Source organism: Nothobranchius furzeri, chromosome 19, assembly GCF_043380555.1.
Source record: "Nothobranchius furzeri strain GRZ-AD chromosome 19, NfurGRZ-RIMD1, whole genome shotgun sequence".
In the NCBI taxonomy this organism is placed as follows: Eukaryota; Metazoa; Chordata; class Actinopteri; order Cyprinodontiformes; family Nothobranchiidae; genus Nothobranchius; species Nothobranchius furzeri.
The window spans coordinates 11,354,020-11,381,890 of NC_091759.1; the positions used below are offsets into that span (position 1 = coordinate 11,354,020).

The 27,871-nt window shown below is 39.9% G+C and overlaps 1 protein-coding gene across 3 annotated transcripts in view; it reads left to right on the forward strand.

Annotated features, from left to right (window-relative positions):
* The window catches only part of LOC107394432 (tenascin), a 44,018-nt gene extending 19,166 nt beyond the window's left edge, over window positions 1–24,852 (forward strand). For 2 of the 3 annotated variants that reach the window (XM_015973361.3, XM_015973362.3), the window contains exons 6-19: window positions 8,010–8,163; window positions 9,231–9,500; window positions 10,100–12,808; window positions 14,883–15,005; window positions 15,590–15,733; window positions 16,325–16,444; window positions 16,558–16,707; window positions 16,832–16,974; window positions 18,833–18,965; window positions 19,053–19,204; window positions 19,369–19,465; window positions 19,663–19,818; window positions 19,906–20,069; window positions 24,521–24,852. In XM_015973361.3, the coding sequence (XP_015828847.3) occupies window positions 8,010–8,163; window positions 9,231–9,500; window positions 10,100–12,808; window positions 14,883–15,005; window positions 15,590–15,733; window positions 16,325–16,444; window positions 16,558–16,707; window positions 16,832–16,974; window positions 18,833–18,965; window positions 19,053–19,204; window positions 19,369–19,465; window positions 19,663–19,818; window positions 19,906–20,069; window positions 24,521–24,619 (4,614 nt within the window). In that variant the 3' untranslated portion in view covers window positions 24,620–24,852. The remainder of the gene's footprint in view (window positions 1–8,009; window positions 8,164–9,230; window positions 9,501–10,099; window positions 12,809–14,882; window positions 15,006–15,589; window positions 15,734–16,324; window positions 16,445–16,557; window positions 16,708–16,831; window positions 16,975–18,832; window positions 18,966–19,052; window positions 19,205–19,368; window positions 19,466–19,662; window positions 19,819–19,905; window positions 20,070–24,520) is intronic. The other variant, XM_015973363.3, reaches the window with a different exon arrangement.
* Window positions 24,853–27,871: the final 3,019 nt, after the last annotated feature.

Consider the following 27,871-nt stretch of genomic DNA (forward strand, 5'->3'; position numbering starts at 1 on the left):
ACCAGTAAGACGAAGGAATTGGTGATTGATGCCCCGAGAAGCACTCCTCACTCACCAGTAAACATCCAGGGTGCAGACATTGAGGTGGTAGATCCCTTACAGTACATGGGTGTTTACCTCAACCGTAAACTGAACTGGTCTAACAACACAGATGCTTTGAATAAGTAGGGCCAAAGCTGCCTCCACCTCCTGAGGAGGGTGAGGTCCTTCAGACTTAATTGCCCTCTGCTAAAATCCTTTTATCACGCTGTTGTTGGCTCTGTTATTCACTCTGGTGTGATCTGTTGGGGTGCAGGCAGCTCTGACCGAGACAGAAAGAGACTGAACAAGCCAGTTCACAAAGCTAGCTCGGTTCTGGGTTGCCCACTGGATACAGTTGAGGAGATGTGTGAAAGAGGGATGCTGAAGAACATGACCTCCATCTTAAAAACAAACAAACCTCCAAACCACTGCATTCCACTGTGGAGACCATGGACAGCTCCTTCAGACACAGATTGAGACATCCCAGATGTAAAACAGAATGCTTCCGTAGGCCATTCACCCCCTCTGCAATAATAAGTAAGTAAGTAAGTAAAACTTTATTTATATAGCACTTTTCACAGATAAAATCACAAAGTGCTTCACAGTATACATAAAAAGGCAAAACAGGACAGGAGCACAAGGTCAACTTACATAAAAGCTTGTCTAAATAAAAGTGTCTTCAGCTGCTTTTTAAAAGAATCAACAGAGTCGGCCACACGAAGAAACAGGGGCAGGGCGTTCCAAAGTCTGGGAGATACAGCTTGAAAGGACAGGTCCCCTCTAGTTTGAGTGTATAACTCCTTGGTTTAAGTTGTACTGGCATTATCCTAGAACACAAAAACAACAATGCAATACTCAATGTGTTCAATACTTGTGCAATACTGAATTTACATAGTATGTTTGTGTCCCTTTAGGGATGGGTACCTTTGACATTTGAATCGATCCGGTACTAATTCCCGGTACCTTGGAATCGACACCGGTACTTAATGGTACCAATTTTTGATACTATTGAGTGTTTATTATTTTAATTCTCTTTTATAATTAAATGTATATTTTTCTCAATATATAACAATATTTGATAAATATCATGATAAATAACATTCAACTGTTTGTATTTTAACATCGTCCTTGTAGTTTTATAAGCTGATAATTAAACTGAAGCAAACATCTTTACTGTGAACTAAATTTACTGTGTATCTTCATTCCTTTTGCCGTCTTTTTTCATTTGATATTTCCTACTGGGAAGTTAGAATTTCCGAGGAGAAAGCGAATGCACCATTAGCTGATAACGGTGGCAATGGAAGCTAACATATCAAGCTAACGTTATCTTAAACAGTTTATTTAGCTGCTGGAGCAGATTAAAACGATGATGCCTCACACTTTAATTGTTGTCGCTGGTTTCATCTTCACCCAATCACCCGTCGTATTTAGTAAAGTGAAGCCAAACTTTAGTGCGCGTTCGTGTTCTTCTAGTCTGAAATTCGGAGTTCCGAGGAGAAAGCGAACGCACCATTTGCGAAAAGGAAGCTAACACATCGTTATCTTAAACATTTTATTTACCTACCGGAGCAGATTAAGATGAGGATGTCTCACTTAGATCGTTGTCGCTGGTTTCATCATCACCCAGTTACCCATCACATTTAGTGAAGTGGACCCAAGCTTTAGCGTGCGTTCTTTCTACCATGCTGCTCTGTTTACAACTGGCTCACAGCGAGTGATGACATAACGGTCTTGCGCATGCGCAGCTGTCTAGGCAAGTTCTCGTTGTGAATGACGGGTACCGAAACGAGGCACCATTTGAAATGACGTGAATCGGTGCTCGGTCGGTACTATGGAATTCGGTCGGTACCTTAAAAAGTACCGAATTCGGTACCCATCCCTATTAAGTATGCTGCAGTGTTGGATTTTTTTATTCGTGGTTTATACTGGTTGAAGTTTACAACAATAGCTTAGTGCCTATGTGTATATACATGTACCTTTGTTATTATTTGTATCTTTGTTATTTATTTGAAATGTTGGTGCTGCTGTAACAAGTGAATTTCCCCACTGTGGGATCTATAAAGTCAATTATAAAGTTCATTCTAAAATGACACACTTGCGGTTCCAAACTCAAAATGAAACAGCTATGGTTTTGTTGGTAGAATCTCACTGGACACCAACAACACAAACATCACAGTGGTCTGAATTGTTTTATGTAAATACAAAAGTCCACTTTGACGTCTTTTTCAAGCTCAGATTAATCATTGAGCTTTTATCACAAGTTTCACCATCACAACCGTTGCGATTCAGATGTTCATCAGGAGGACCATCTGTTCACCCACATATGTGATCAATTTGCAGCAGAGGACACTAAACAACTGGAAAGTTACTAATTGCGTAGGTATTTATGAGTCGTGTTTAGGAGGGAGACTTGGACAGAGAGGGCAGCGGAACAAAGGAAATGCTGCATAGCCTCACTTTCTAAATCATTCAGATTCAAATCTGTCAGTGAGATGAAAAGAGAGCTCACTGCTTTAGATCACGGCTCACACTCTGGACAGTTTACCGCCTCACTGCACATGTTCGGAGTTTTTCCTTTACATGTTTTCCCAACATACACAACAGTACTGTAATTGTTTTTAAGAGAACATTGATCGCCCCAATTATGACATCACTGTGGAGTTAAGACTGTAATGGCTGTAATAGTGGCTTGGAAGAGATGAACATGAGAAAATACCTAGAAATACAGTGATGGGTGGATAGATTTTCATTGGTATTTTCCTTGCCTAGTACACAGCTTAGCAGTGTTCATATTGTATTGCTGACAGTTTCTGCATCACACAGTGGCCATCTTCAGAGCCTCACCTGTGTTGACGACATCACTTCCACTGTTTATCCAACCAAACTAATGGAGATTGAAAAGAAACACAGAAAGAACATAAAAAGGATGGATGGATGGATGGATGGATGGATGGATGGGTGGGTGGGTGGATGGATGGTTGGATGGATGGATGGATGGATGGATGGATGGTTGGATGTGTGGGTGGGTGGATGGATGGATGGATGGATGGTTGCATGGATGGATGGATGGGTAAATGCATAGATGGATGGGTAAATGTATAGATGGATGGATAGATAGATGGATGGATGGATGGTTGCATGGATGGATGGATGGTTGCATGGATGGATGGATGGGTAAATGTATAGATGGGTGGATGGATGATGGGTAAATGTATAGATGGATAGAAGGAAGGATGGATGGATGGATGGATGGATGGATGGATGGATGGATGGATGGATGGATGGATGGATGGATGGATGGATGGATGGATGGATGGATGGATAGATAGATAGATAGATAGATAGATAGATAGATAGATAGATAGATAGATAGATAGATAGATAGATAGATAGATAGATAGATAGATAGATAGATAGATAGATAGATAGATAGATAGATAGATAGGTGGGTGGATGGATGGATGGATGGTAAATGTTAAATGGCCTGTATTTGTATAGCGCATTCTTAGGGTTCTACAACCCCCCAAGGCACTTCACAACACAATAAGCCATTCACTCATTCACACACTGGTAGGGATGAGATACAATGTAGCCACAGCTGCCCTGGGGTGCACTGACAGAAGCGAGGCCTGCCGAACACTGGCGCCACCTGTCCTTCTGACCACCATCAGCTGGTAATGTGGGTTATTTGTCTTGCCCAAGGACACAACAGCAGCATTCTCTGGTCAGAGGCAGGATCGAACCTGCAACCATCTGATCACTGGACAACTCGCTCTACCAGCTACTGCTATTCCAATGGAAGGATGGATGGATGTGACTAGAAGTATAGTAGAAAAATCTGAAACATTTGGTATTTTGGCAAAAAAAAAATTAAAATCAGCATCTTTGCATAAGAAAGACCCGTATTAAACTTTAAGCTCTATGTAATGATCTAGTCATTCTGAATCTAACTTTTGCCTACAGTTTACACTTGTGTACACACTTTGCTCTTAATGTTGATCTTTGGCATTTTGTAATAGATTTGGGATTAATACACTTTTTCTGCCATCAAGTGAAGGTAAATTAAGACAATAGAGAAATTCATAAAAGAGCAAAAAAAAATTTTATGCTACTCAAATGATCCCACGACACTCTGAAAAAACTTAAATGTGCAATTTTGGAAATCAAAGTTTATTCCCATGGCTTCATCTTCAAAATTCTGCAGTCATTGCTTTTGAATGATTTTAACTAATCCCCAGCAAATGCATTGCTTAGTAATGTTTTTAAATAAATGACAGAACTCCATGTTTTTTCTTTACAATTTCTACTTTTACAAAATAATTAAGATGTGAGGCAAAAGGACAAACAAGCAGTGCAGACTTCAGAGATTTAACCCGAGTGTGGTCAAACACAAGAGCATTGAGTGAAGTGAACTTGTTCAGAGAAAAAGGATGCAGATGTGCGATGCTTGCTGTCATGGAGATGTGTAAACACGGTCAAAAACATGGCTGCTGCCAAAAGGATGACATCACCATGGAGGCACAGCTGTGTCACAATAAAACAAACGGACAGACAGATTGAAAGAGAGAAAGAAAATAATCTCTATGCATTGTTTATTGGTAAACAATGTGATGTCAGCAGCCGATCATCAGGAGCATTCAAATGCTGCACTGCCTCATTTAGATTATCTACGTGAACACAATGGACCTTGTTTACTGCTTAATGTCTCCAGGTTACAGCATCAGTCTGGGTTTTTAAACAGAGGAGTGTGCAAACAGCAACAGGAAGATGTCTCACCGGTTTGTTATTCAGAGTATTTCCTTGGAGGAGATTAACACACTCAAAATACAGTTTTCTGAAAAGATGGTTGGGGAATTTTTCTAAAAAGAGACATGACGGTATAATTAAAAAAATAGTTAATGATGTATTTGCAAAAGTAGCCTCCATCAAGCTTTATTTTAAAAAACAAATTCATTTCTTACGTCATCAAATTCATCAGATTGGTTAGAGGAGCAGTAAACAACTTGCATTTATGCTTCAAGAAACTTATTTTTAAAATCCACTCATGGACTTTCTAAAATATTTAGAAAGCAAGTTACTGGTTTTAGCCTTTTGTAGTGATGGGACTTATACCTCTTTAAAGGGAGCCATTCATTTGGGTACTGTTCACCTCTGAGCCATTCAAAAGACTGGTTAGTTTGAATGGCTGTCATTGGTTGGTTGGTTGGTCGGTCGATTGGTTGGTCAGGTAATATGTTGATTGGTTGGTCGATCGGTCAGTTGGTTGGCTGGTTGGTCGGTCAGTCAGTCGATATGTCGTTTGAATGCTTGGTCGGTCAGTCAATATGTCGGTTGGTCGGTTGGTCATTTAATAAGTTGGTTGGTTGTTTAGCCGGTCAATCAGTCGATATGTCGGTTGGTCGGTCGGTCGGTCGGTCAGTTAATATGTTGGTTGGTTGTGTGGCCGGTCAATCAGTCGATATGTCAGTTGGTCGGTTGGTTGGTCAGTCAGTCAGTCGATATGTTGGTTGGTTGGCTGATTGGTTGGTTGGTTGGTCAGTCCGTCTGTCTTTCTGTCAGTTGGTTGGTTGGTCGGTCAATCAGTCAATATGTCAGTTGGTCGGTTGGTTGGTCAGTCAGTTTTTATGTTGGTTGGTTGGTTGATTGGTCAGTCAGTCGATATGTCGGTTAGTTGGTTGGTTGGTTGGTTGGTCGGTCCGTCTGTCTTTCTGTCATTTGGTTGGTTGGTTGGTCGGTTGGTCAGTCAGTTGATATGTCAGTTGGTTGGTCAGTCAGTCGGTATGTCGGTTGGTCGGTCGGTCAATTAATAAGTTGGTTGGTTGTTTAGCCGGTCAATCAGTCGATATGTCGGTTGGTCGGTCGGTCGATCAATTAATATGTTGGTTGGTTGTGTGGCCGGTCAATCAGTCGATATGTCGGTTGGTCGGTCGGTCAATTAATATGTTGGTTGGTTGTTTAGCCGGTCAATCAGTCGATATGTCGGTTGGTCGGTCGGTCGATCAATTAATATGTTGGTTGGTTGTGTGGCCAGTCAATCAGTCGATATGTCAGTTGGTCGGTTGGTTGGTCAGTCAGTCAGTCGATATGTTGGTTGGTTGGTTGGTTGATTAGTTGGTTGGTTGGTTGGTTGGTTGGTCAGTCCTTCTGTCTTTCTGTCAGTTGATTGGTTGGTCGGTCAATCAGTCGATATGTCAGTTGGTCGGTTGGTTGGTCAGTCAGTTTTTATGTTGGTTGGTTGGTTGATTGGTCAGTCAGTCGATATGTCGGTTAGTTGGTTGGTTGGTTGGTTGGTTGGTTGGTTGGTCCGTCTGTCTTTCTGTCATTTGGTTGGTTGGTTGGTCGGTTGGTCAGTCAGTTGATATGTCAGTTGGTCAGTCAGTCGGTATGTCGGTTGATTGGTTGGTCAGTTTACTAACAAATGCTTTGTTAGTAGAGTGTAATCAAAATGTTTGTGTAGTTAGAATGTAATGGTGTTTTATTTCTTTTGTCATTACCCTAAAATACAGAAAATGTACAGGCGTAAAACAATTTTCTAAAATGGTGCTGATGTCATGCTGGAACTTTAGAATTTCTCCTCCCTGCTTATTTATCATTCAACAGTGCAATGCTATTTCGCTGCATAAATATCCGCTTGCTTGTACATCTGTATGTACTTCATCTTCTCTGTGGGCGTAACCATCATCTCCACTCAGTAATTTTCTCTGAAAGCATTTTATATTTGTTCGTCTGAGTACGCTGGCTCTGGCAGCTATAAATTCTGAAAGTTTCTCTGCTCTGTTTTCACCACATTTTATTTTATGCCATATTTTATATTGTTCCGTTTATTGTTGCCTGTTATCATTTGCCTTTCAGTCATTTCTTCTGTAGCAGCAAAACAGACATTAAGCCTTCACAAGCATCCTAGACTACCTTGGCTAATACCACTAAAGTGTAATGTCTTTTTTTGAGCAGTACTATTCATATGGGGTAGAAATATTAGTTTGAGGTCATCTCTTTTTAGTTGATGCATAGGAACAATAAATTAGGAACAATTAAAATATTTGCTAATTATTACATGAGGATTGTTATATGATTTTGTATGAAAAAAGGGTTTTCTGTCAAGTTCACTGAAATTATTGATACACATTCACTTAAAGTTGAAGTGTGTTAACGTTCCATATTATTAGAATTAATCATAGAGACAGTGTAGCTTTAAAGATTTATTTTCCAGTGTAGCTCCAAGACCCGGTCAACGCTCAACCCCCATATCGTCAGCACACCATAAGGTCGGGGTCTGTATAATCCAAAGATTCAACTAAAATGATGTCACCCTCATTCAGATGGAAATTAATGAAAGTGTTCTGGCACACGTACACTGATCCAGGCAACCAAAATAGTGACCACCATAACAACCAGCTGTTGTCCATTTGAGGCACAGCATGGTAACCATTCACATGCTGTCAGCAGAGCATTTAATAAGATGCAGCTTTTGATTTTACACATATTGTACTCATGATTAGAATAATCAGAATTCAGGGCTACGTGTGTGTGTGTGTGTGAAAGCATCAATTTAATGAGCAGCATTTGAAGACTCTCATTTAACTAAAGGAAATGGACATCACCATTATTATCATCTCCATCAGGAAATCTCACCCTTTCTTATCAGAAGAAATTCAGTTACTACAGGTTTTCAAAAGGAAATTTAAAAACAATACACACACACACACACACACACACACACACACACACACACACACACACACACACACATACACATATATATATATATATATATATATATATATATATATATATATATATATATATGTTGCTGGAAAGCTACTGCAACTAAATTCATTATTTACCAGAACTGAAAGCTAAAAGGGTGTTGTAATAGTGCATAACTGGTTTTATGCAAGGGATTGATTTGAGCTTCCCCACTGACATCTGGGCATAAATCCCTGTAGACTTTAACAACTGTTATTTTCTTTTTGGTTTGAACTCCACAGAAAGAGAATGACCAGCAGATAACCTCACAGGTAGAAGGAAGCCTGACCACATTCACCCAGACGGGCCTGGCAGCTGGTCAGGAGTACAGCGCCACAATTGTGGGAGAGATCAGTGGCAGGAGGGGCGCTGAGAGCACGACTGAATTCATGACCTGTGAGATTCTTGAATTTTTTTCATTTTATTGAAGATAACACTTACTTGTAACTTTGCTGTCATATTTTAGTCCAGTTTAAGCAAAAATCTTAACTATTAGAAGAAGTTTAATACCAAACATGGTCTTAGTTTAATTGAAGGCTTTGTTTTACAGTGACAGTGTGTATTTATTCTGGCAATAGGGGGCAGTAGCTACCTTAATCATTGCAAGCAAGCAGTATTTTTGTGTTGGAGTAAGACCTTACCAAGGGATGCCCATTAGGGACAAAAAGCCCTGGGGAGTCCAAACATCAGCAAAATAACAAGCACATCAGACTCCCTTTCATCACTGGCAACAAGTGAAGAGGTAAATGTGTAAAACAACAACATCTAAGGATGACGAAAGTTTTGTAACCGTTTGTTACAAATCAGTACATGCATTTTGTCCTCATGGGCTCCCGTAGAAGGAAACATGGCATCTAATAGGGCGTCGCCTAGAGACTTAGACCCGCTCCCATGTATTTTAGACCTAATTTTTATGGTTATATGTCATGAAGCCGCCAATATTTTTCAACAACTGGGCATAATTTCATTCATTTTCAACATTTTGATGGATATTTCCAGAAATTATTGGTAAAAACTACACAATGTATCTTTAAATATTAAATAATACAAAATACCCAACATTAATCTTGATTTGTATTGATGCTTTGAAGAAGCACGATTGAGTGTAGCTGAAGATGAAATCAGACATAAATTAAAGTTGGCAGTAATAATAACAAATCTAAAATGTTCCCATGTATAGAACTGGAGTTTACATTGTATTGGCTGGAAAAGGGACTTCTGACTAACCTGTTGGCACATGAGATCAGCTCATGTTGCAAAATTTGATTAAAGATTTCCTACTGCCTCACTATGAAAGATGTAATCTAATAACTCCGGGGACGTGGTCCAAAGGAGATGAGGAAGACTGAGTGAGACCATGAATTTGGGGGAAGTAATGCCAAGGGGGCTGAGTGAAGTTAAAATGTGTGGAGGAGTCTTTCCACATTTCCCTAAAATTTTATTTTCATCTTTCTAAACTTCAGTAATCTCTGGTCCAACCAACCTCCAAGTTGTCAAGACAACTTCCACATCAGCAGTTGTTCAATGGGAACCGTCACAGGGGCAGGTTGACAGGTACCATTTGACCGTCACACCCAATGATGGAGCAGGGCAGAGTCAAGGAATGATCATACCACCTGGCCAAACCTCAACTCATATTCAGCAGCTGGAAGCGGGACGTTTGTACGACGTCTTGCTGGTGGCGGAGAAGGGCCTGGTCCATAGCCAGCCAGCTACCACCCAGGTAGTACCTGGTAAGTATAGGAAATGTATCAATCAGAGACCCAGAGAGTCATGTGGTCACACCATTTCTAGTTATTCATTGAACAATCTCAACAGAGGGACATTTGGTTTAAATCCATGGCAACATTGTCAGATTAACTCCTAGAATCAAAAGTTTGTATATTAGGCCAAAAGAGGGCAGCTGTGCTGCTGCTAAGTGAACCTATACGTGTCCACACACCTCATATACTCAGCACCACATCGTATAAAACACATTACAGTAAAGTGTGTAAAAGTTAATGAAGTAATGCCCTAACTTCTACATCTGCTGCGGAGCTGAGCCATATTCTCTCCCCCCACAAGAAACACAGATGCCAAGTTTGAACAAGCGAAACATTAATCCTCCATCAGTTTTCTCTTGCAGGTTCCACACAGTCACCATCATCATTATTTGTTGTTTCTTCTTGTTACTGAAAAATACCCTAAATATAAAATCTTAATCTTTCTATTTGAACAAATATTGATACTTATTAAACTTGCTTTTCTTCCTTTGTTAGAGATCAGGATTAATTACTACAGAGAGAGAATACCTAACATTTAACCCAAATGCTCACTCCTCTCACATCTTTAGGTTACACTTTCTCAAGGGTTACTGCAGAGGAGCTGACCATCAAGGTCATGCAAGCCCCAAAACAAGATGTTGGCGGTATGGACCAAGAATTGGATCCAGCGCCCAAGGTTGGAGCATTTGACCAGCAGGGTGGGAGCAATGCTGACTCTGTAAAAGTCGGGAAGTCTTCAGCAACTATAGTAGCCAGAACTAAACCACTGGTTAGCAAAATGGTGACACAAAATGGTACAAGACCCAGATATGTGGGAAGGCCTACAAAATTCACAGGCTCTTTTCGTTTCAATGCGACTAAGGTTATGCCTGGAGAACGAATTCATGTGCCTGGTCTTAGACAAAGAATCCCAATGATGCCAAACAAGAGAGAGGAGATTCAAATTGAAAAATCTACTCCAGATGTCCATACCAGCAGGGAGTCTATGACAGACCCCAATGAGGAGATCTCACGCTTTGAGAGAAGAGATGACAAAAACCCAGCTGTAATGACGGGCAGTAACACTGAAACATACCGACAAAGTGGCTCAGAGGAACCAACTATCGGCTCAAAGAGTCAACCAGATGTTGGCTTTGCAAAGAAAGAAAGTGACATGGATTCAGTGTCTCTGATGACAACTGGGAATATGCAAAGCCAAGATGTAAAATGTGTGCACGAGTGCAAGGAAGAGGAAACGGGGTTGCAAGTAAACACATTAAACTCCAATCCAAGTGAGGCACCCTCTAGTGGAGAGACAGCTCTCAACAATGCACCAGATCCCTTACACAAACTCATAACCGATACTTTTGAAAACATGAATATCACCACGATCTCAGTTCACCTGTCCAGACCTTTAAACCTTTCAGTTGATGCAGAAAAGGTGAGCACTCAGATTTTAAGAGGACTAAAGCCACTGGCCTCAATCTCATCCTCGTCAACCTTCCGATCAACCTCACAATTATCATCTCGCTCATCTGTTGCAGTTAAACCACCATCCTTACTAACGTATTTGATTTCATCCTCATCACCTCTCTCAGATTTAAAATCAACTACTTCAGCACCACCTTCATCAGTCTCCTCTTTATCGCCATCATCATCATCATCATCATCATCATCATCATCGTCATCATCATCATCATCCATTTCAGAGGAATTGGATTTACTTGGGAGCAACGAACTTGACCCTATCACTGAAAAACTGGGTTTCATACGTCGTCCATCCTCAAACTTTGAAAATAAAACTCGTCAAACTCTGAGAATTTCTCACAAATCCCCCAATTATTTGAATCACACCTCAAAGAAAGAGGCAGATGTAACTTTACCTGTAAAAGATGCAATCAGCAACAAAGATGCAAAAACATCACCTGTACCCTCTTTGATTGAACAACGCCCCAAAACTTTACAGAGGGGAAGAGCAAATTTCCCTATCCGACATCCTCTAAGGGGTAGTCACCAACGTCAGCGTTATTCAACTTCCCAGAATAAAACCCATCCTAATATACGGCACTTGACTCAGCCATCCCAATCAATTAGTCCTAAAATAGATGCACATAAACCAAAATCATTTCCCACTCAAATGCCAACCTTGTCTTCTTCTTTTTCTAAATATACCCATTCATCTGACACTGGTCCAGTAGATGAAGGAAACGAAGACAGGGTAGGGACAAAGCTGTCCAATCATTTCCATCAGACCACTGGGGGGAGGGACGTGGCTTTTTCTCGTCGCCCGACCTTCCGTCAACCACGTCTACATGGTCAGTCTTTTCAAAACAAAACTCTTACAATCTTGAGACGTCAGTATCCACATGGAGCTCCTACACGCAAGTTCTTCCAAACTAGAAAGCAAAATCTGGGCAACTTAAATCCCAGAAGTCAAACAAATGAAATGGATAAAGACAGTCGCTTTCAAAACCCTCATATACAATCTGAAAACCAGAATGTCCACAGGTCTTTTCAAGGTTTCCCATCTATTCAGTCTGGAGAACAGGGAAATTACCTCTTAACCCAAAGAACCATCACAAATGGCCAAAGAACTGCCATCAACACACAGAGAAAAGAGTTGGATAAAGGAGGCAGACCTCTGACTGAAGCAGAAACAGGCACCGATCCTGACAGCCACATGGACAAATACCAGCCCAGCAGGAATGCAGCTGCAAATCAAGGTAGGCCAGTCATAGCACCCAAGAGAAAACCTTCATCAATAACCGTTACAGAAAAACTTCATGACACCCAAACAAATGGTGGGCTTTCAGAAAAAAATCTTCCAGTGCAAAGTTCATTTGCAACTGACACTGAATTGTCAAAAGGAACGGTGCCAAAAGTTTCTCCTCCTGAAGTCACAAGAGAATCTCTGGACTTTGTCGGAGTCACAAACCGCACATCGGCTGGATTGACACTGGTATGGGACTCACCGCAAGGAAAGAACAAAAAGTTAGTTCGTAGTGGAACTGAATCTGTGAAACGTGAAGAGTTACAAAAGATCATAAATACACAAAAACAAGATAAAGATCAACAAATCAAAGTGTTAGCATCAAATAACAGAGACCATGAAACCTGGGTGCCTGACGAGTTTGTTACTCAAGCCCCAAAAACCCAAGGTAGCACAGTGTCCCAATCAACAAGCAGTGCCGGCTCTTCCCACTCTGAGCATCTGCCTCCGCAGACGGATTACACCTTGACCTTGCTTGGAAAAGGTCCTGGCCTTCTGTCCAGACTGCAGAAGCTTGTCATCAGTACAGGTACAAGCCATGGTGGCACTAAAACAACATACATTTTTGCTCTACCGTGAAACCTCCCTGTCAACGTTGTCAAGTCTTGTTTCACTGACTCATTTCTTTTCTCACTTTTGTGTACCGCACCCAAGTTTCAGTCTGTTCAGTGTGAAAAAGTCAATCGCCGTCTTCGTCTATACTTCACAATGAGTTAAAACAGTGAACTAATCATCACTTGTCTTGAGTATGACTGGGCATATACTTCCTCACTTTTCCATGAAATGCTTCACGCTCAAGTGTTGCACTCTTGAAAGCTGTAAGCTTTGAGATGGGCCGTTTCAGATTTGTCATCTTATGTTTTTCTCACCTGAACATAAATTCACTGTCATTTTTACATGTTTTTATTGTTCGTTTTGAACCCACTGATGTCAAACACTTCCTTTGAGAGACTTGTTTTGTGTCATTGTGTGTGTGTACTATTTCTTTGATGTTTCCATGAATATGTGGAGTACACGTATTCATGAATTATGTCATAATAACCACATTTCTCTTTACTTTAAAGCCACATATTTGATGTTAAATCTCAGATTTGCATGGGCACTGTTAGGTTTAACTGGTTTGAAAATGACTGATTGGTAGAACAGAATGTGTAGGACTCAAAAGTAACTATATTTGAACAAATTAGTTTATTAGTCAATTAACCCTGACCCTAAACCTGACTGGGGGGAAAAGTCTGAACCTTTGAGGACTGAAGTAATGCTTTTTAAACCATGACTCCTGGTTAGCATCAGCATGACTTTAAAAAACAACTTACACATTAGAAATATTTCTTTAATACCCCTAAGTGAGTTCATAGTTTTCATGTCATTCGTTTATTTATTTATTTTTGTTTCATTTAATTTGTCCTAACATAAGCTTTTATAAACAACAGCAGACTGAGCACTCAGCCTTGAAGAACTCCTCATATTGGGTCATACTAGTATAATGCCTGAATCACCATAAACAGTCCTTATTTTAATTGCTCTAATCTATGTTTCTGGTCTAATCATACAGTGTACTGAGTTGACATAAAAGAAACAACAGTAACAACATAATATCACACATTCACTGCTGCTTTCTTTCATTCAGGCTAACAGTCAGCTTCACTGACACCCCTTCATCTTTCACTTAAACCAGGGTAAGACCAAATTTGGTCACTCTGATTTTTCAACTGAAGATTTCATTTGCAAAAGCAGATTTTTTTTTTAAGTGTTGCAAATGTTTCATTAGTTAATCCAGTCAAAATACAGTTTGGAAGTTTACGTAAAATGTGCTCAAATGACCTTTTCAGGTGGACTTGTAGGAAAGCAATCTATGGGTGGACTATTGGACTCAAATATTAGAATGCACCAGCACTCTCCAGGATGAAACTATGGCATGGGTATTATTTGACAATAAAATTATTCTTAAACATAAAAAATTCTGCATATCTTGGACAACAAAAGACTCTACTATATCAAGTTACAACAATCTTACTCTAGTCTAGTTTCTAGAGTTTAAGTTACTCTCTAAATGACTGATACCCCAAATATAAACACTATTTTTCACTTACAGCTTTACTTTCCAGATTTTTCATTCTGTCATCTAATGTCTGATTATTTGTGTTGATTTTAAAAATCTCTCAAAGTGATCTTTTTCTTTGCATCATCATCATTCATTTCTTCTTTCTTTAATTGCAGGTTTGACTTGAGCTGCTAATTGTTTTGTTTTCTCCTTTGCTGCTGCTGCCCAGGATCCATCACCTGCATAATCGTTAATGTTTGAGTATATTATTTGTATACTGTATATATGTTTGCACCATGCATATATACATAAACTCATTGCACACTAAAATAAACATCTGAATGAACAAATAATAATGAAAACATCATTTTCACTTTTTGAGTCACCGTTATGTTCCCTTGTATAAAATCTGTCTGTTTGTCTTTTCCGTATAGAATACTTGTTCTGTTTGTGGTGTTTTGTGTCTTTTGTTGAGATTTCTTTTTTAAACATACTTTCGTCTCATTGTTCAGCTTGCTTCGAGTTTTACTTCTTTGATTGCCTTTGTTGAACCTTTTAGGCCCAGAGCCCCCATCTAACATCGTATTCAGTAAGGTGACAGAAAATTCTCTGACAGTGTCTTGGACCAAACCAAAAAGTCCTGTTAGCGGTTTCAAAGTCACATACATCCATGCAGATGAAGGTAAGAAAGAAAAATACGTCAATCTTTTATTGTCCTTTTTTATTAGATGATATAAATATGCAAAAAAAAGATCATTGTTAGGTTTATAACTCAAATTGTAATCATATCTACAGTGATCCCTCGTTTATCGCGGTAGATGCATTCCAGACCTGGCAGCGATAGGTGAAAATCCGCGAAGTAGGGACACCATATTTACAGTACAGTACTATATTGAATTATCGTATGATCACATTCTCTTTTTGTGGGTAAAACTCAAGAAAAAAAATTTTTACTTGGTTTTTTTATAGTTTTATTACAAAAAGTGCATTTTATGATGAAATTGATGAAAAAAACAGGAATTTCTTGATATTTTGCGTAACAAAATGCAGCGAATCGGTGAAAAATACAGCGATTCGGCAAATTTCCCTTGAATAAGGCTCCAAAGAAAAAATCCGCGAAGTCGTGAATCCGCGATAAACGAACCGCGAAGTAGCGAGGGATCACTGTATTTTCACTCCAGCCTAAAAGCAGCTTGACCACAACACTTTGGGTTTTTAGAGTTTACACAATCCAAAAGGGACTGATTTCCTTTAACCTTCATGCAGGTGAACCAGTTTCAGTGTCAGTGGACTCTGAGGACTCCACCCTCGACTTGTCTCAGCTTTCTCCTGGATCCTCATATGAGGTCAGCGTTATCTCCACCCTCGGATTGGATGAGAGCGATCCTATCAAAGACTTTGTCGTGACTCGTGAGTTTGAAGGCTTTTCTTTGAAACTAACATGTTTTAAACACAAAAGAACTACAATAAAAATATACAAAAGTGACAAAATGACCAAAAATATTAGAATATAGTCTGATATGTTTTTCAATGTCAATGTCAAGTTTATTTATATAGCACATTTCCAACGGTCAGAGATTGCACAAAGTGCTGTACACAGACAAGCAGCAAAAATAAAATGATAAAACACTGAGAAACATCCAGTAGACCCAAGGTAAAATAAATTAACGATGAAATCAGTTAAAAGCACGGGTAAAAAGGTAGGTTTTTAAAAGAGACTTATAGGCAGAAAGGCTGTTAGCAGACCTAATCTGTAGGGGGCATCAACAATTAGCCCCATCTGTTTCTGTATCCACCAAGTAAATCTGGAGAATCTTAATTTAGATAAACTCATCACTTTTGGGGGATTTTTTGTACCATTTAAAGTAGTACAGCCATTATTGTGACAATGTGTGTCTTTGTTTGAAAGCTTTTCTTTCATTTTTTTTAGGGGCATTGCACATTCAAAAGCTGTTATATTGCTGTTTTCTATTGTTAATTTACCTTTTCTATCCTTCTTAGTCCCTGACCCTCCCACAGACCTGAAAGCAGTGAATGTCACTGACACCAAAGCTTTGTTACTGTGGCGTCCAGCTCTGGTTGCTGTTGATAAGTACACCATTGTCTATGGTGCAGGTACAGGTAAGCACTGATGGAGGTGACTTCCTCTTCCAGCTAGTAAAACAGCCTACCAAAACATGGCGTTCCATCACAAAAAGCCAGTTTTGAGATGTTTGCGTTCCTTTTCTCTGCAGGTTCAGAGATCAGGGTTACCGTTTCTGGAAATGCAGCTGAGCAGCAGCTGAGTGGTCTGCAAGGGTCCACCACTTACACCGTCACCATCACCAGTCAGCTGGGCAGCTTAGAGAGTTCACCCACCAGAACCAGCTTCACCACCACCAGTGGTCAGCACACACTGCATACACACACTAACAAAACAACAGTCATCTGAAGAATGCCTCTAAAGAAACAAAATAATGAGGACAACAGAAGTCTAAATCATAAAAATGAAACTTTCTTTCTCCACAGGCTCCATGCAGGATACAGATGGAGCACAAGACCTTCAGGCCAAGAACGTCACCCCTCGCACGGCTCTGATATCTTGGACACCATCATTGAAGCCAGTAGATAGATACATACTGGTCTACAAAGCTGAAGGAGAAGAGCCAAAGGTGATAAAAACTTAGCTTTATTTGAAGGAAAGCCTTTGCCTTGCAGGAAGAATGTCACAGGCTCAAATCCCAGCTGCAGTCTTTCTGCACTAACTTAGCATGTTCTCCCCTTACAAGCGTGAGTTTTCTCTAGGAGCGTCGGCTTCCTCCCACAGTTCAAAAGGTTAACTAGAGTGAGAGACTGTGTGACTAGTTGTGTGTACCTGTGATGGACTGGGAACCTAAATCAGGACTGCCAACTCTGACACATTAAATGTGAGACACATGCATCTGACTAGTGTTGTCAAAAAAATCGATACCTAGATATAAATCAATGCTAAAAGTGGTATCTAAATTAGATATTCCATCCCTGTGGTATCGATATTATGGACTATTATACACAGCCTTCTTCAAGTACACCGACACGCACGACAGCCAGATGCCGTAAAGCAGCCTCCGCCTCCCAGACAAACAGAAGAAGAAGACGCCGCATGGCTACATTGCAATTTCCCACGCGAGTTGTCTCCGATCCAAGTTTTGTCTGCCAAATAAATAAACAAAAACATAAACAGCGAATTTGGGAGGCGCTTCACAGCCCAACTTAATTAGCATACCAAGTCCGACACGTGGTTGTATATTCACGCTTATGTGCTTAAAGGAAAACTCCCGTTTATTGCAACCCGGACTTCATTTCTAGCATGCAGTACGTTTGTTTACTCACGCTGACAACTTTGGTGCTATTTGGATTCCCCGGGGTATTTAGATCCATCGGCGAATCGCCGTCAGCGTATATCCATATAACGGGTGCAGACGGGCACCCATGGTGCAGCCTCGAAATCAGACATTATCTGCACCAAAACATCTTCATGTCGAAAGGTTTTGTTAGGAATCATTAACGTGATTCCCCTGTTCGTTTGGAGCGGGTCTGGTCTGGGATTTCTAGGCGTGAACAGACTAGCCGCGGCTAATCTAACCGGCGCTTTTAATGACGTCACTGCCGTGCGCCAGTCTGTTTTTATTAAGATTACCGGTAGATGTACCTTTGTCCTACTGTGGAGAAATTCGTTTTCTCCCTTTATTGACCAACAGAGTTGTTCAAAAGTACAGAACAAAACATATGGCATTACATCTTATGACAAAAATGCACCTTAAACAGAGTTTAAGCAGCAAAACATCACTCTGCAGATAGTGTATATATAGTGAGACAATTCATGATTTAAAGTGTTAACTTTCGCCAGTTTTTGTATGCACGTTTTAAAAAATGCTGATACTTGAAAGGTTTAAGCACTTTACACACTTAATTCTTAACATTTAATTTTTGCAATATAAATTGAGGAATGTTATTTTTTGAATAAACGTGTTCAATAAATTGTTGTTTTTAAATAGTATCGAAATCAAGTATCGAGTTTTTTCTCCAGGATCGAATCGAGTTTGAAATTTTAGTATCGTGACAACCCTACATCAGACCCATCTGATGGACGGAAGACGAAAACTGTCCGTTGTTCTCTTGCATTCGTCTAAAAACGTTCACCAGTAACACGTTTTGGACCAAAAGCAACTTTTGGACCATCCGGTTGTCAGTCTGGCCGAACTGCTGTACTTCCCTGGGTCCGCCATTCATTACACACTTGTGTATTTAGAACTTAACAGAACACCACTGGTGTGAGAGCTTTGCAGCTTAATAATATCACCGAAGGACAAACAGCTGGCTGTTCAGACTTCAACTTTAGGACAAACTTCCAGAGTCCCAAAAAGAAAAACACCATCTGAAGTGGCATTGCTAAAACTTGTAATGGCTTTTAAATTTGTTTATTTTCTTTTGTGACTTTGTGCATCACTAATTTTCTCCTTTTGTTGAAATTTTTATGATCACTGACAGGAAATCATCGTTGGACCCAGCATAACTCAGTATAAGCTGAGCCGACTTCATCCTGGCTCCTTGTACAGTGTGGACCTACGGACAGTAAGAGAAAACCGACTGATAGCCAACACGTTTGCCAAATTCACCACAGGTACTTCTTTTGTTTGACATTACCGTCACAGATATTAACAGATAAAGAGTTTGTCCCATCATCCTCCCTCCTTAAACTCCTCCTCAGGAGCACTAAGGTTCCCCTTCCCCACCGACTGCTCCCAGGAGCTGCTGAATGGCATCCTCACTTCAGATGTGGTGGAGATCTTTCCTCAGGGGAGATCTGGAAAATCAGTGATGGTGTACTGTGACATGGAGACGGATGGTGGCGGTTGGACGGTACGGTTACATCTCTGAGTAATATTTTATATGTAATCATAATATTTAAGATAGGTTTCAGTTTAAAGTCCATTTTAGTCCTTTTAAATTTTTAATTAGAAATCCTTCTCAAGCTTTTTGACTCATTCTCTGTTGAGTTTCTTACCTTTGTGTCTTACATGCAGGTGTTCCAGAGGAGGAAGGACGGCTCGGTGGATTTCTACCGAGGCTGGAACGATTATGTTAAAGGATTTGGAGATCTGAGTGGAGAGTTCTGGCTTGGTGAGTAAATTCAGGGGGAATGAGAGCAGAAGAGGTCAGTCAAGCAAGGACATTCATAGTCCCACAAAATAATGTGTTTTTCTTTCCTTATGAAGCAATTACGCTGTATATTTGAGTTGGACCGATGTTATCTGCTTGCTGTAGGACTGGATCTTGTTTGGTCACATCTCAGAATAATCAGATTTTGTTTTCTTCAGGTCTTGAGATTCTCCATAACTTGACAACAATGACGAAGATGAATCTACGAGTTGACCTACGAGACGGAGGGGAGACTGTGTTTGCTCAGTATTCAAAGTTTAGTGTGGCCAAGAGGAACTACAAACTGACCGTGGATGAGTACCGAGGAACAGCAGGTGAGATGGGAATCACACCGATTTGATGGAAACATATGCTCATGAACAAATCCTAATTTGTTTGTTTCTTTTACTTTGTGGTTTCAGGAGATTCTCTGAGTTACCACAACAACTGCATCTTCTCAACCAAAGACAGAGACCCGATACCGGGGATCACTCGCTGCGCCATTTCCTACCAAGGAGGCTGGTGGTACAAGAACTGCCACGCAGCAAACCTGAACGGCCTCTACGGAATCGACTATAAACATCAAGTAAGATCATCAGTCAAAGATAACAAAAACACACATACCTGCAAACAGTAACAACTAGAATAATGAAGAAAATAAGAAGAATAAAAAGAAACAAGAAGATAATCTAGCTGAAGCAGCATACTCTAATCTTACTTACATATCTGACCTTAGGGATGGGTACCTTTGACATTTGAATCGATCCGGTACTAATTCCCGGTACCTACGAATCGATACCGGTACCTAACGGTACCAGTTTTCGATACTTTTGAGTGTTTATTATTTTAATTCTCTTTTATAATTAAATATATATTTTTCTCAATATATAACCATATTTGATAAATATCACGATAAATAACATGCAACAGTTTGTATTTTAACATCGTCCTTGTAGTTTTATAAGCTGATAATTAAACTGAAGCAAACATCTTTACTGTGAACTAAATTTACTGTGTATCTTCATTCCTTTTGCCATCTTTTTTCATTTGATTTTTCCTACTGGGATGTTAGAATTTCCGAGGAGAAAGCGAACGCACCATTAGCTGATAACGGTGGCAATGGAAGCTAACATATCAAGCTAACGTTATCTTAAACAGTTTATTTAGCTGCTGGAGCAGATTAAAACGATGATGCCTCACACTTTAATTGTTGTCGCTGGTTTCATCTTCACCCAATCACCCGTCGTATTTAGTAAAGTGAAGCCAAACTTTAGTGCGCGTTCGTGTTCTTCTAGTCTGAAATTCGGAGTTCCGAGGAGAAAGCGAACGCACCATTTGCGAAAAGGAAGCTAACACATCGTTATCTTAAACATTTTATTTACCTACCGGAGCAGATTAAGATGAGGATGTCTCACTTAGATCGTTGTCGCTGGTTTCATCATCACCCAGTTACCCATCACATTTAGTGAAGTGGACCCAAGCTTTAGTGTGCATTCTTTCTACCATGCTGCTCTGTTTACAACTGGCTCGCAGCAAGCGACAACAAAACAGTCTTGCGCATGCGCAGCTGTCTTGGCAAGTTCTCATTGTGATGGACAGGTACCGAAACGAGGCACCGTTTGAAATGACGTGAGTCGGTGCTCGGTCGATACTATGGAATTTGGTCGGTACCTTAAAAAGTACCGAATTCGGTAAGGTTTTAAAGTAACACTTAATACATTTCTTGCTTCTCCCTCCTACTGATTGAAAGCGGATAAACAACTGTCACGGCCTGCTGCATCATAGCTAACAAAAAGCTAACGCTAACACAAAGTCACGGTGCTTAACTCCACACTGTTGGACAAAAAATATTGCTTACAAGCCTAGTGGCAACAAAGCCAGGTCACTATCAGTCTGTGATTGCATAGCTTCCTTTAGCTCCCTCTAACTTGTGTAGGTCACACTGATGTTCACGCTGGTTTTAGCCCTTTGCTTCACTTCCAAGGATATCACTCTCTTACTTTCACTTTCAGGCTCCTCCATGATGCCAACTAAAATGCAAAATTGTTTTGCTTTTTCTTGAGCTTTTGTTGACAGTCAGCAAACGGAAAAAGCTAACTTCTAGCATTTATATGAGCTACTGAAAGAGGAAACAGCTAATGCTAGTGTTCCTTTCTGAACCACAAAACTGTTAGGTGCAGTTTCTGGTCAGCAGAGGGCTACAGAGTGCTGTCCGATGTGAAGTTGCTCAATTTTATGACTCAATAATCATCAGTTTGTCAACTAACAAGCTAATTGTTTTCAGGTGATTCTTTGCAATGTTTTTTTGATCTGTAGACATTCCCTACAATAATAATAATATTGTTAAAGCTGCTATAGTGAATCTACAAACTATTCCCAGGCTACACAACCCTCCATAATAATGTGGAAAAAGATTTTGGGATATTTTGCAACTGTGTTAAACATGGTAATTAATTACAAAAGCATAAATATTCACTATTTTTGCAGTAAAGTGCAAAATTAATGGGAATAGTTGTGGGAATTAATGGGAATGGCTATGGGAATTTTCTTCAGCAGGAGGAACTGAGAGAAAACTCAGGATAGATGGAAAGATTATGAGGCTCCATTGAGCTTGACATAGCGTTTTTTTCCTATATACTGCACTTTGAAAAGCATCGTCTGGAAAAAAGAAGAAGAATCACAGCAGCCAGCATATAGCAATAACCTTAATGTGCATTCCTTTGCACGGTGGAAACCTTCTCATCTTTAGTCCAGATTTATTTTGCTTCCCCAACTGAAATCGATTGCTCCTACGTAGCTTAGCTTTTCAAGGCTCCTTCCAAAGAAACACCCAGTTATCAGTCTTTGAGCCGGATTTATACTTCTCCGTCTGCGTCGGTATTGACCCTTTGCATGTGACGTCACGCCACACATGGGATCGGCCCGTTCGCCATGATGGACGGCAAAATAATAAAGTATCTTTGAATTGAATTGAAAAAGACTGTTTACTCATGTTGAAACTCTGGTAAAGCTAGTCAAAACAAGCCCGTCTGTAGCCTTTTATCGCTTTTATTTAGTTAATTTCACAGTAAAATGGTAACTACTTGCTGCGTGGCTGGCTGCACTAACAGACAAGGATGTAAAACTCTTTTTTTTTTTCAAATAACGTTGATCGAGACGGAGGATGGAGAACTGCAGCGATCAATCATAATGGTGGCAGGATACCTCAGGAAAGCGCAACGCCCTCTGTTGTCCATGGCGGGGAATTGCTTTGCAACTCTTCCTAGCTTACGAAGTCCGAAGGGAAAATGTCTCCATCAAGGCGGAAAATAAAGTGGCACTCCTGGGTTGGATGATTTGTGAACGTGCTCGTCTCTAGAGTGTACACCGCCTGGGTCTTCAAGCTTTTGTTCACTGGTTTTAGGATTAGCTTTATGAAAAATTCTGGGAATAAACGCATTCTCCACGATTGCTAAAGCATGTAAAGGCGGGAGTCAGCAGAACTGCAATTCAAAAAGAAAACTAGTATTTCGGGGAAAAAACAGCTACGCTAAATTAGCTCATCCCATCACTGCAAAGCACATTTTCTATTACTGCTGGCATACAACATAAAGTATTCTCTGGGTTTCTTGCTAAACAGCTTAAAGACAGCTTCCATGGCATTTATTTACTGCATTTTAAAATTGAGAGTTGTGTATAAATACATATTTTGCGTCGTCTTCAGTTAGCAACGGCAAATTAGTTCCTCCTAAACTAAAAGCCAGGCGATAATGATGACAATATGTACCAGTTCTAGTGGACAGTTTATTAAACGTTGTCTTCGAAATTAAAATTCCATCAATATATGCCTTGCCGGTAAGCTACGTTGTCTGTAAAATCGCTGTTTCTCCCACTGCTCCGTAAACCAAATGGAGGACCGTCCAGCCGAAAACTTTCCTTTGGCCGCCTGCACGCGTCGGCGTCAACAGACGCACATGACATAAGCACGCACGATACGTGAAATGCGAACCGTGGAGACTCAATCACAAATAAACACCAAGAGAGCTAGTAAGGACAGGAAAAACTCTTCACCAATCCTGCTTAAAGAGCAAGTCACCCCCTGCCAGATTCTTACTCAACTCCCACTTCCTGTTTGAAAAATGCATCAAATGCTGTTGCCTAGCAGACCAAGAGGGCGGAGCCACTAACAAATACACACACTCAAAACATTGTGACATCATAATGTACCATCTAACATCATAGTATACCTCTTAGCCAATTGCAATGGCAGGTTTAAATTCAAATGCAGTGCAGAGTTTTTGCCTGACAACGGTGCATCGCTTACAGTTTTAGGCAGAATATTTAAATTTTAACTAAGATTAACTAAAGTGCCAAATTATTGACTGAACGTGTCTACAGAGCAATTAGACACTCATTTATACAGTTTATCAACAAAAAATGTTGATTTGAGGGTGACTTGCTCTTTAAACAACTGACACCAGTAGAAGTCACTCTATCAACATGGAAAGTGTATTAAATTATTAATATACTCTGCAGTGTAAAAAAAAATAACTCTACATACTCAAACTCTGGAAAAGTAACACTTTTCAATTTGCTGTGCATGATAACAGAACATTCACCCCTCCCCTCGGGCATCTTCACCGGTCCTTCACTGAAAACAAGAGAGCGCTAAACACCAGTCGCTGTTTTCTAGATCCAAATGTCTTTTGTTGTCCATGATTTGGTGCTTTTCTTTTTGGGACTTTGGTAGTTCGTCTGAGAGTTGAAGTGGTAGCAGCTGGCTGTTTCCCCATCTCTGACATTATTGAGCAGCAAACCTCTCACACCAGTGGGGTTCTGTTGTAAAACACACGTGAGTGCGTAATGAGTGGAGGACCCAGGGAAGTGCGGTGGGTCGGCGAGACCAACAACCGGATGGTCCAAAACGTTGGTGGCAGTTATTAGACGAATACGAGGGAACCACTTTATTAATTGTGTGTGTGTGTGTGTGTGTGTGTGTGTGTGTGTGTGTGTGTGTGTGTGTGTGTGTGTGTGTGTGTGTGTGTGTGTGTGTGTCAGGGTGTGATCTGGAAGTCATGGAAAGGTAAAGACCACTCCATCCAGTTCACGGAGATGAAGATGAGACCTGCAGCCTTCAGGATTCCAACCAGAGGATGAGCGTGAGAAAGATTTACACACTTGTGTGTCACCAGGGGACGTTGTGCTCATTTTGACAGGATGAAGACTTTTCTTTTCATGTGTATAAAATCAGTTATCAGTATATTACTGTAGATTGTACAGATTTCTCTTCTTCTCCGCTATATTTTCACAGGCACACATTGAAATGTGCAGCTCTGACCAAATAAAGATGTAAAGTGATTACAAATGGCATCCTAGTTTAGTAAAGCTAAACGTTTTTATCTGAAGGTTTGCTTTAGATTTAAGTAAATGTGTCACTATAACTATCAGAACCAGAAGTTAATGCAGAAAGAAATGAACCGATGCAGGCCTGAGAACCGTTCATCCAGATCCTAAACGGAACTGCGTCAGACAAACAAAGAGGCGGAGTCATCAGCTTTACTTCATTAAGGAGCTTGACTCACGTAAAACCTGACCAGAGCTGTTTGTGTTCTCCGACTTCATTTTCTTCTGTAAATAAAATAACTGATGGGTGTTTGTAAGGTTTAGATCCCTTTTACTCGGGGGTCATTTTTACTCTCCATGCATGCCTGTTCTGTATTTCAATGTTGTCGTTTTGAATATTTAGAAAGTTGTTGTGACAGTTTTGAAAACAAACACATTCTTTTGAACTTGTATTGTAAAAAGTAAATAATCTGTTTTGTATTTCTGGTTTAATTCTACTGAAGTGAAACCAGTAACTGGTTTTTGATGCTCCCAGTGCTAGAAAGCTTAGCAGCGCCCCCAGCTGGTCACTGCTTGACTCTTCAGGTGTCCTGCACCTGCTGTGGTTCGCCTGCCACCTGTCCTCTTAGTGTTTGTCCTCTGTGAGATGCTTTGTTGTTATTTGTCCACATATTTGTATTTTATTATTATTTTATATGTATGATGTCTTCTAAAGAATAAAATACAACAATAAACTGACTTTGAAAAATATAACTTTGCATTTATTTAACACTAAATATGTTAAACTCATTCTTCTAAGAAGATGGGCTAGTAGCTGCTGAACACATGATGCAAACATTTTCTTTTTCATTGTTTCTTCTTTTTCTGAAACATTTATCTGACTCAGACCAAACACACAAAAAACTCAAACCAATGATTTTTTTTTGACTGGAAAATATCAAAGATGATGCACAAAGCCAGAAAACTTTATTACTAACTAATGTTCAGACTTTATTTGTAAGAAGAGACGCCATTAATAATTTGAAAGCTTTAAAAGTTTAGAATTATGGTTTATGGATAGATGAGTAAGTCTCCAAATCTGCTGTTTTCTGCCCCATTCACCTGGCTAACCTCCCCTTCCTGAAACGGGAGCGCCAGAGCTTTTATCCCTACCTCACAACCACTGCTAATGTATTTTTTTTAAAAACGACTGAATGAAAGCTTTAAAAGTGCAAAGTATTGACCTTTTAAACAGGTTTAAAGCTTTAGAACCACAACCAAACTCAGAGTTTAAAAGCTTTGCAGCTTACAACCCGAGTTGACCTCAGCTGTGCAGCGATGAGTCATGATTTGAGTGTTGCTGTGAGCTAATTTGGTCTCCATGCAGTAAACACCTATTTAGTCAAAGGAAGTAACAAATTCTTAGCATGCTAAATAAATGTGAGCGATGCGACATTTGTGTCGTTTGGATTTTTCAGTGCTGACTCATATTTGGATGCCAGGGTAAATATAAACCTGCTTTATTGGATAAAGAAAAGAGTTTTATTTATATTGTGAATCATAAGTTAATGGTTTAAAAATATTACATTTCTTTTATGAGTCTTTACCTTCTGAGGGCACACCAGCTTTCTGATTTTTCTACCAAACTCTTAAATAATTTAAATTTGTCAAGAAACTTTAGGAGCCAGGGGCGTGTCCAGGGAGTGGCCTGGGGTGGCACATGCCACCCTTGGAATCTGATTGGCCACCCCAGGTGCCACCACACTAATTTACCTTTAAATAGGCTTTTCGTTGTCCACAAAAGGCTTGGGGGTAAAACAAAAAAAGCACAACCATTGGTGCCACCCATGAACAAAATTGTGCCTCACCTGGGCCACCCCATTTTAAAAGATCTGGACACGCCGCTGTTAGGAGCAGCATTTGCACGGTCCAGACTTTAAAGACTTTAATATCCCTTCATCTTGTGATGGTGAACTAGTTATAAAATGTTTTTATTTTAGACAGTTAATCTGAGGGCGTTTATGACGAGTTGTGTTTTCTCTGGAGTTTGGTCCGAATGAGGAGTCAGGTGCAGTTCCCAGATGTCCTTTTAAACACCTTTTGTTCTTTTAATTGGTCCCCCGTGTAAAGCTCCCCACCTCACACACTCACCTGCTCACCAGGCAGCCAATCACGGCGCTCCTGGCCTGCTCCCTGAGCCAGCTGGGCTTCTTGTTTACGGGTACACGTCACCTGGGACAGCCGACAGATCAGATGCTGGGAAAGTGGTTGGACAAAGATGAGGTGGAGCAGCGGATCTCAGGTCAGGGGAAAACGATCCCAAAACCACAAGACGAGAGGGTGCAGAGACACCTGGAGGGCCGAGAGCACACAGGTGATTTCGGAAGGAGGACAATCTGAGTGCTTCGAAAAGGTGGATTTTATTTTCATCGTTCATCATTTTCATCAGAAACATCATTTCTGTGGGATTCACACAGAGCACGTTCATCAGGACGCTTCTAACAAGGCTGGTAAGTCTTTTACTTTTCTGCATCACTTTATCACCTTTTGCAATTCCAAGTCTGCTCAATGATTGCAAAAGAAATGAAAACAAAAGAATTATTTCAAATCCTAGTTTTCCAAAAAAGGTTTAATTATTCTGTAAAATTCATATTTGTAAAAATGAAATAACGTCTGAACTCTTTTCAAATAAATGAAAAAGTCTGATAAATGCAAATAAATTGGTTGTAGGATTTATCATATTTCTGTTGCACATTTGTTTCTGAATGCAACAAAAAAGGGGTTTTGAACATGTTTTATTTATCTCATTTTTATTGTCACAACGAGATCTCAAGAATGTTCTTGTAATACTTAAAAAACAGATCATGACCTTGTTTTATCTGAAAGACACATTTTTTTTTTGCATTTTAAAGTTAAAAAAGTTGTAAATTTATCCAAAAATTGTTAGAAAATTGAAAATAATGTCAATATTCTTTATATCAAACTTTTACGGCGGTCAAGAAATATAAACAAAAATCTGTCATTGCAGGTTTTTGTTTTATTAAGGGTTTGTAACAAGATAATCAGAAAAATAAAATAAACTTTATT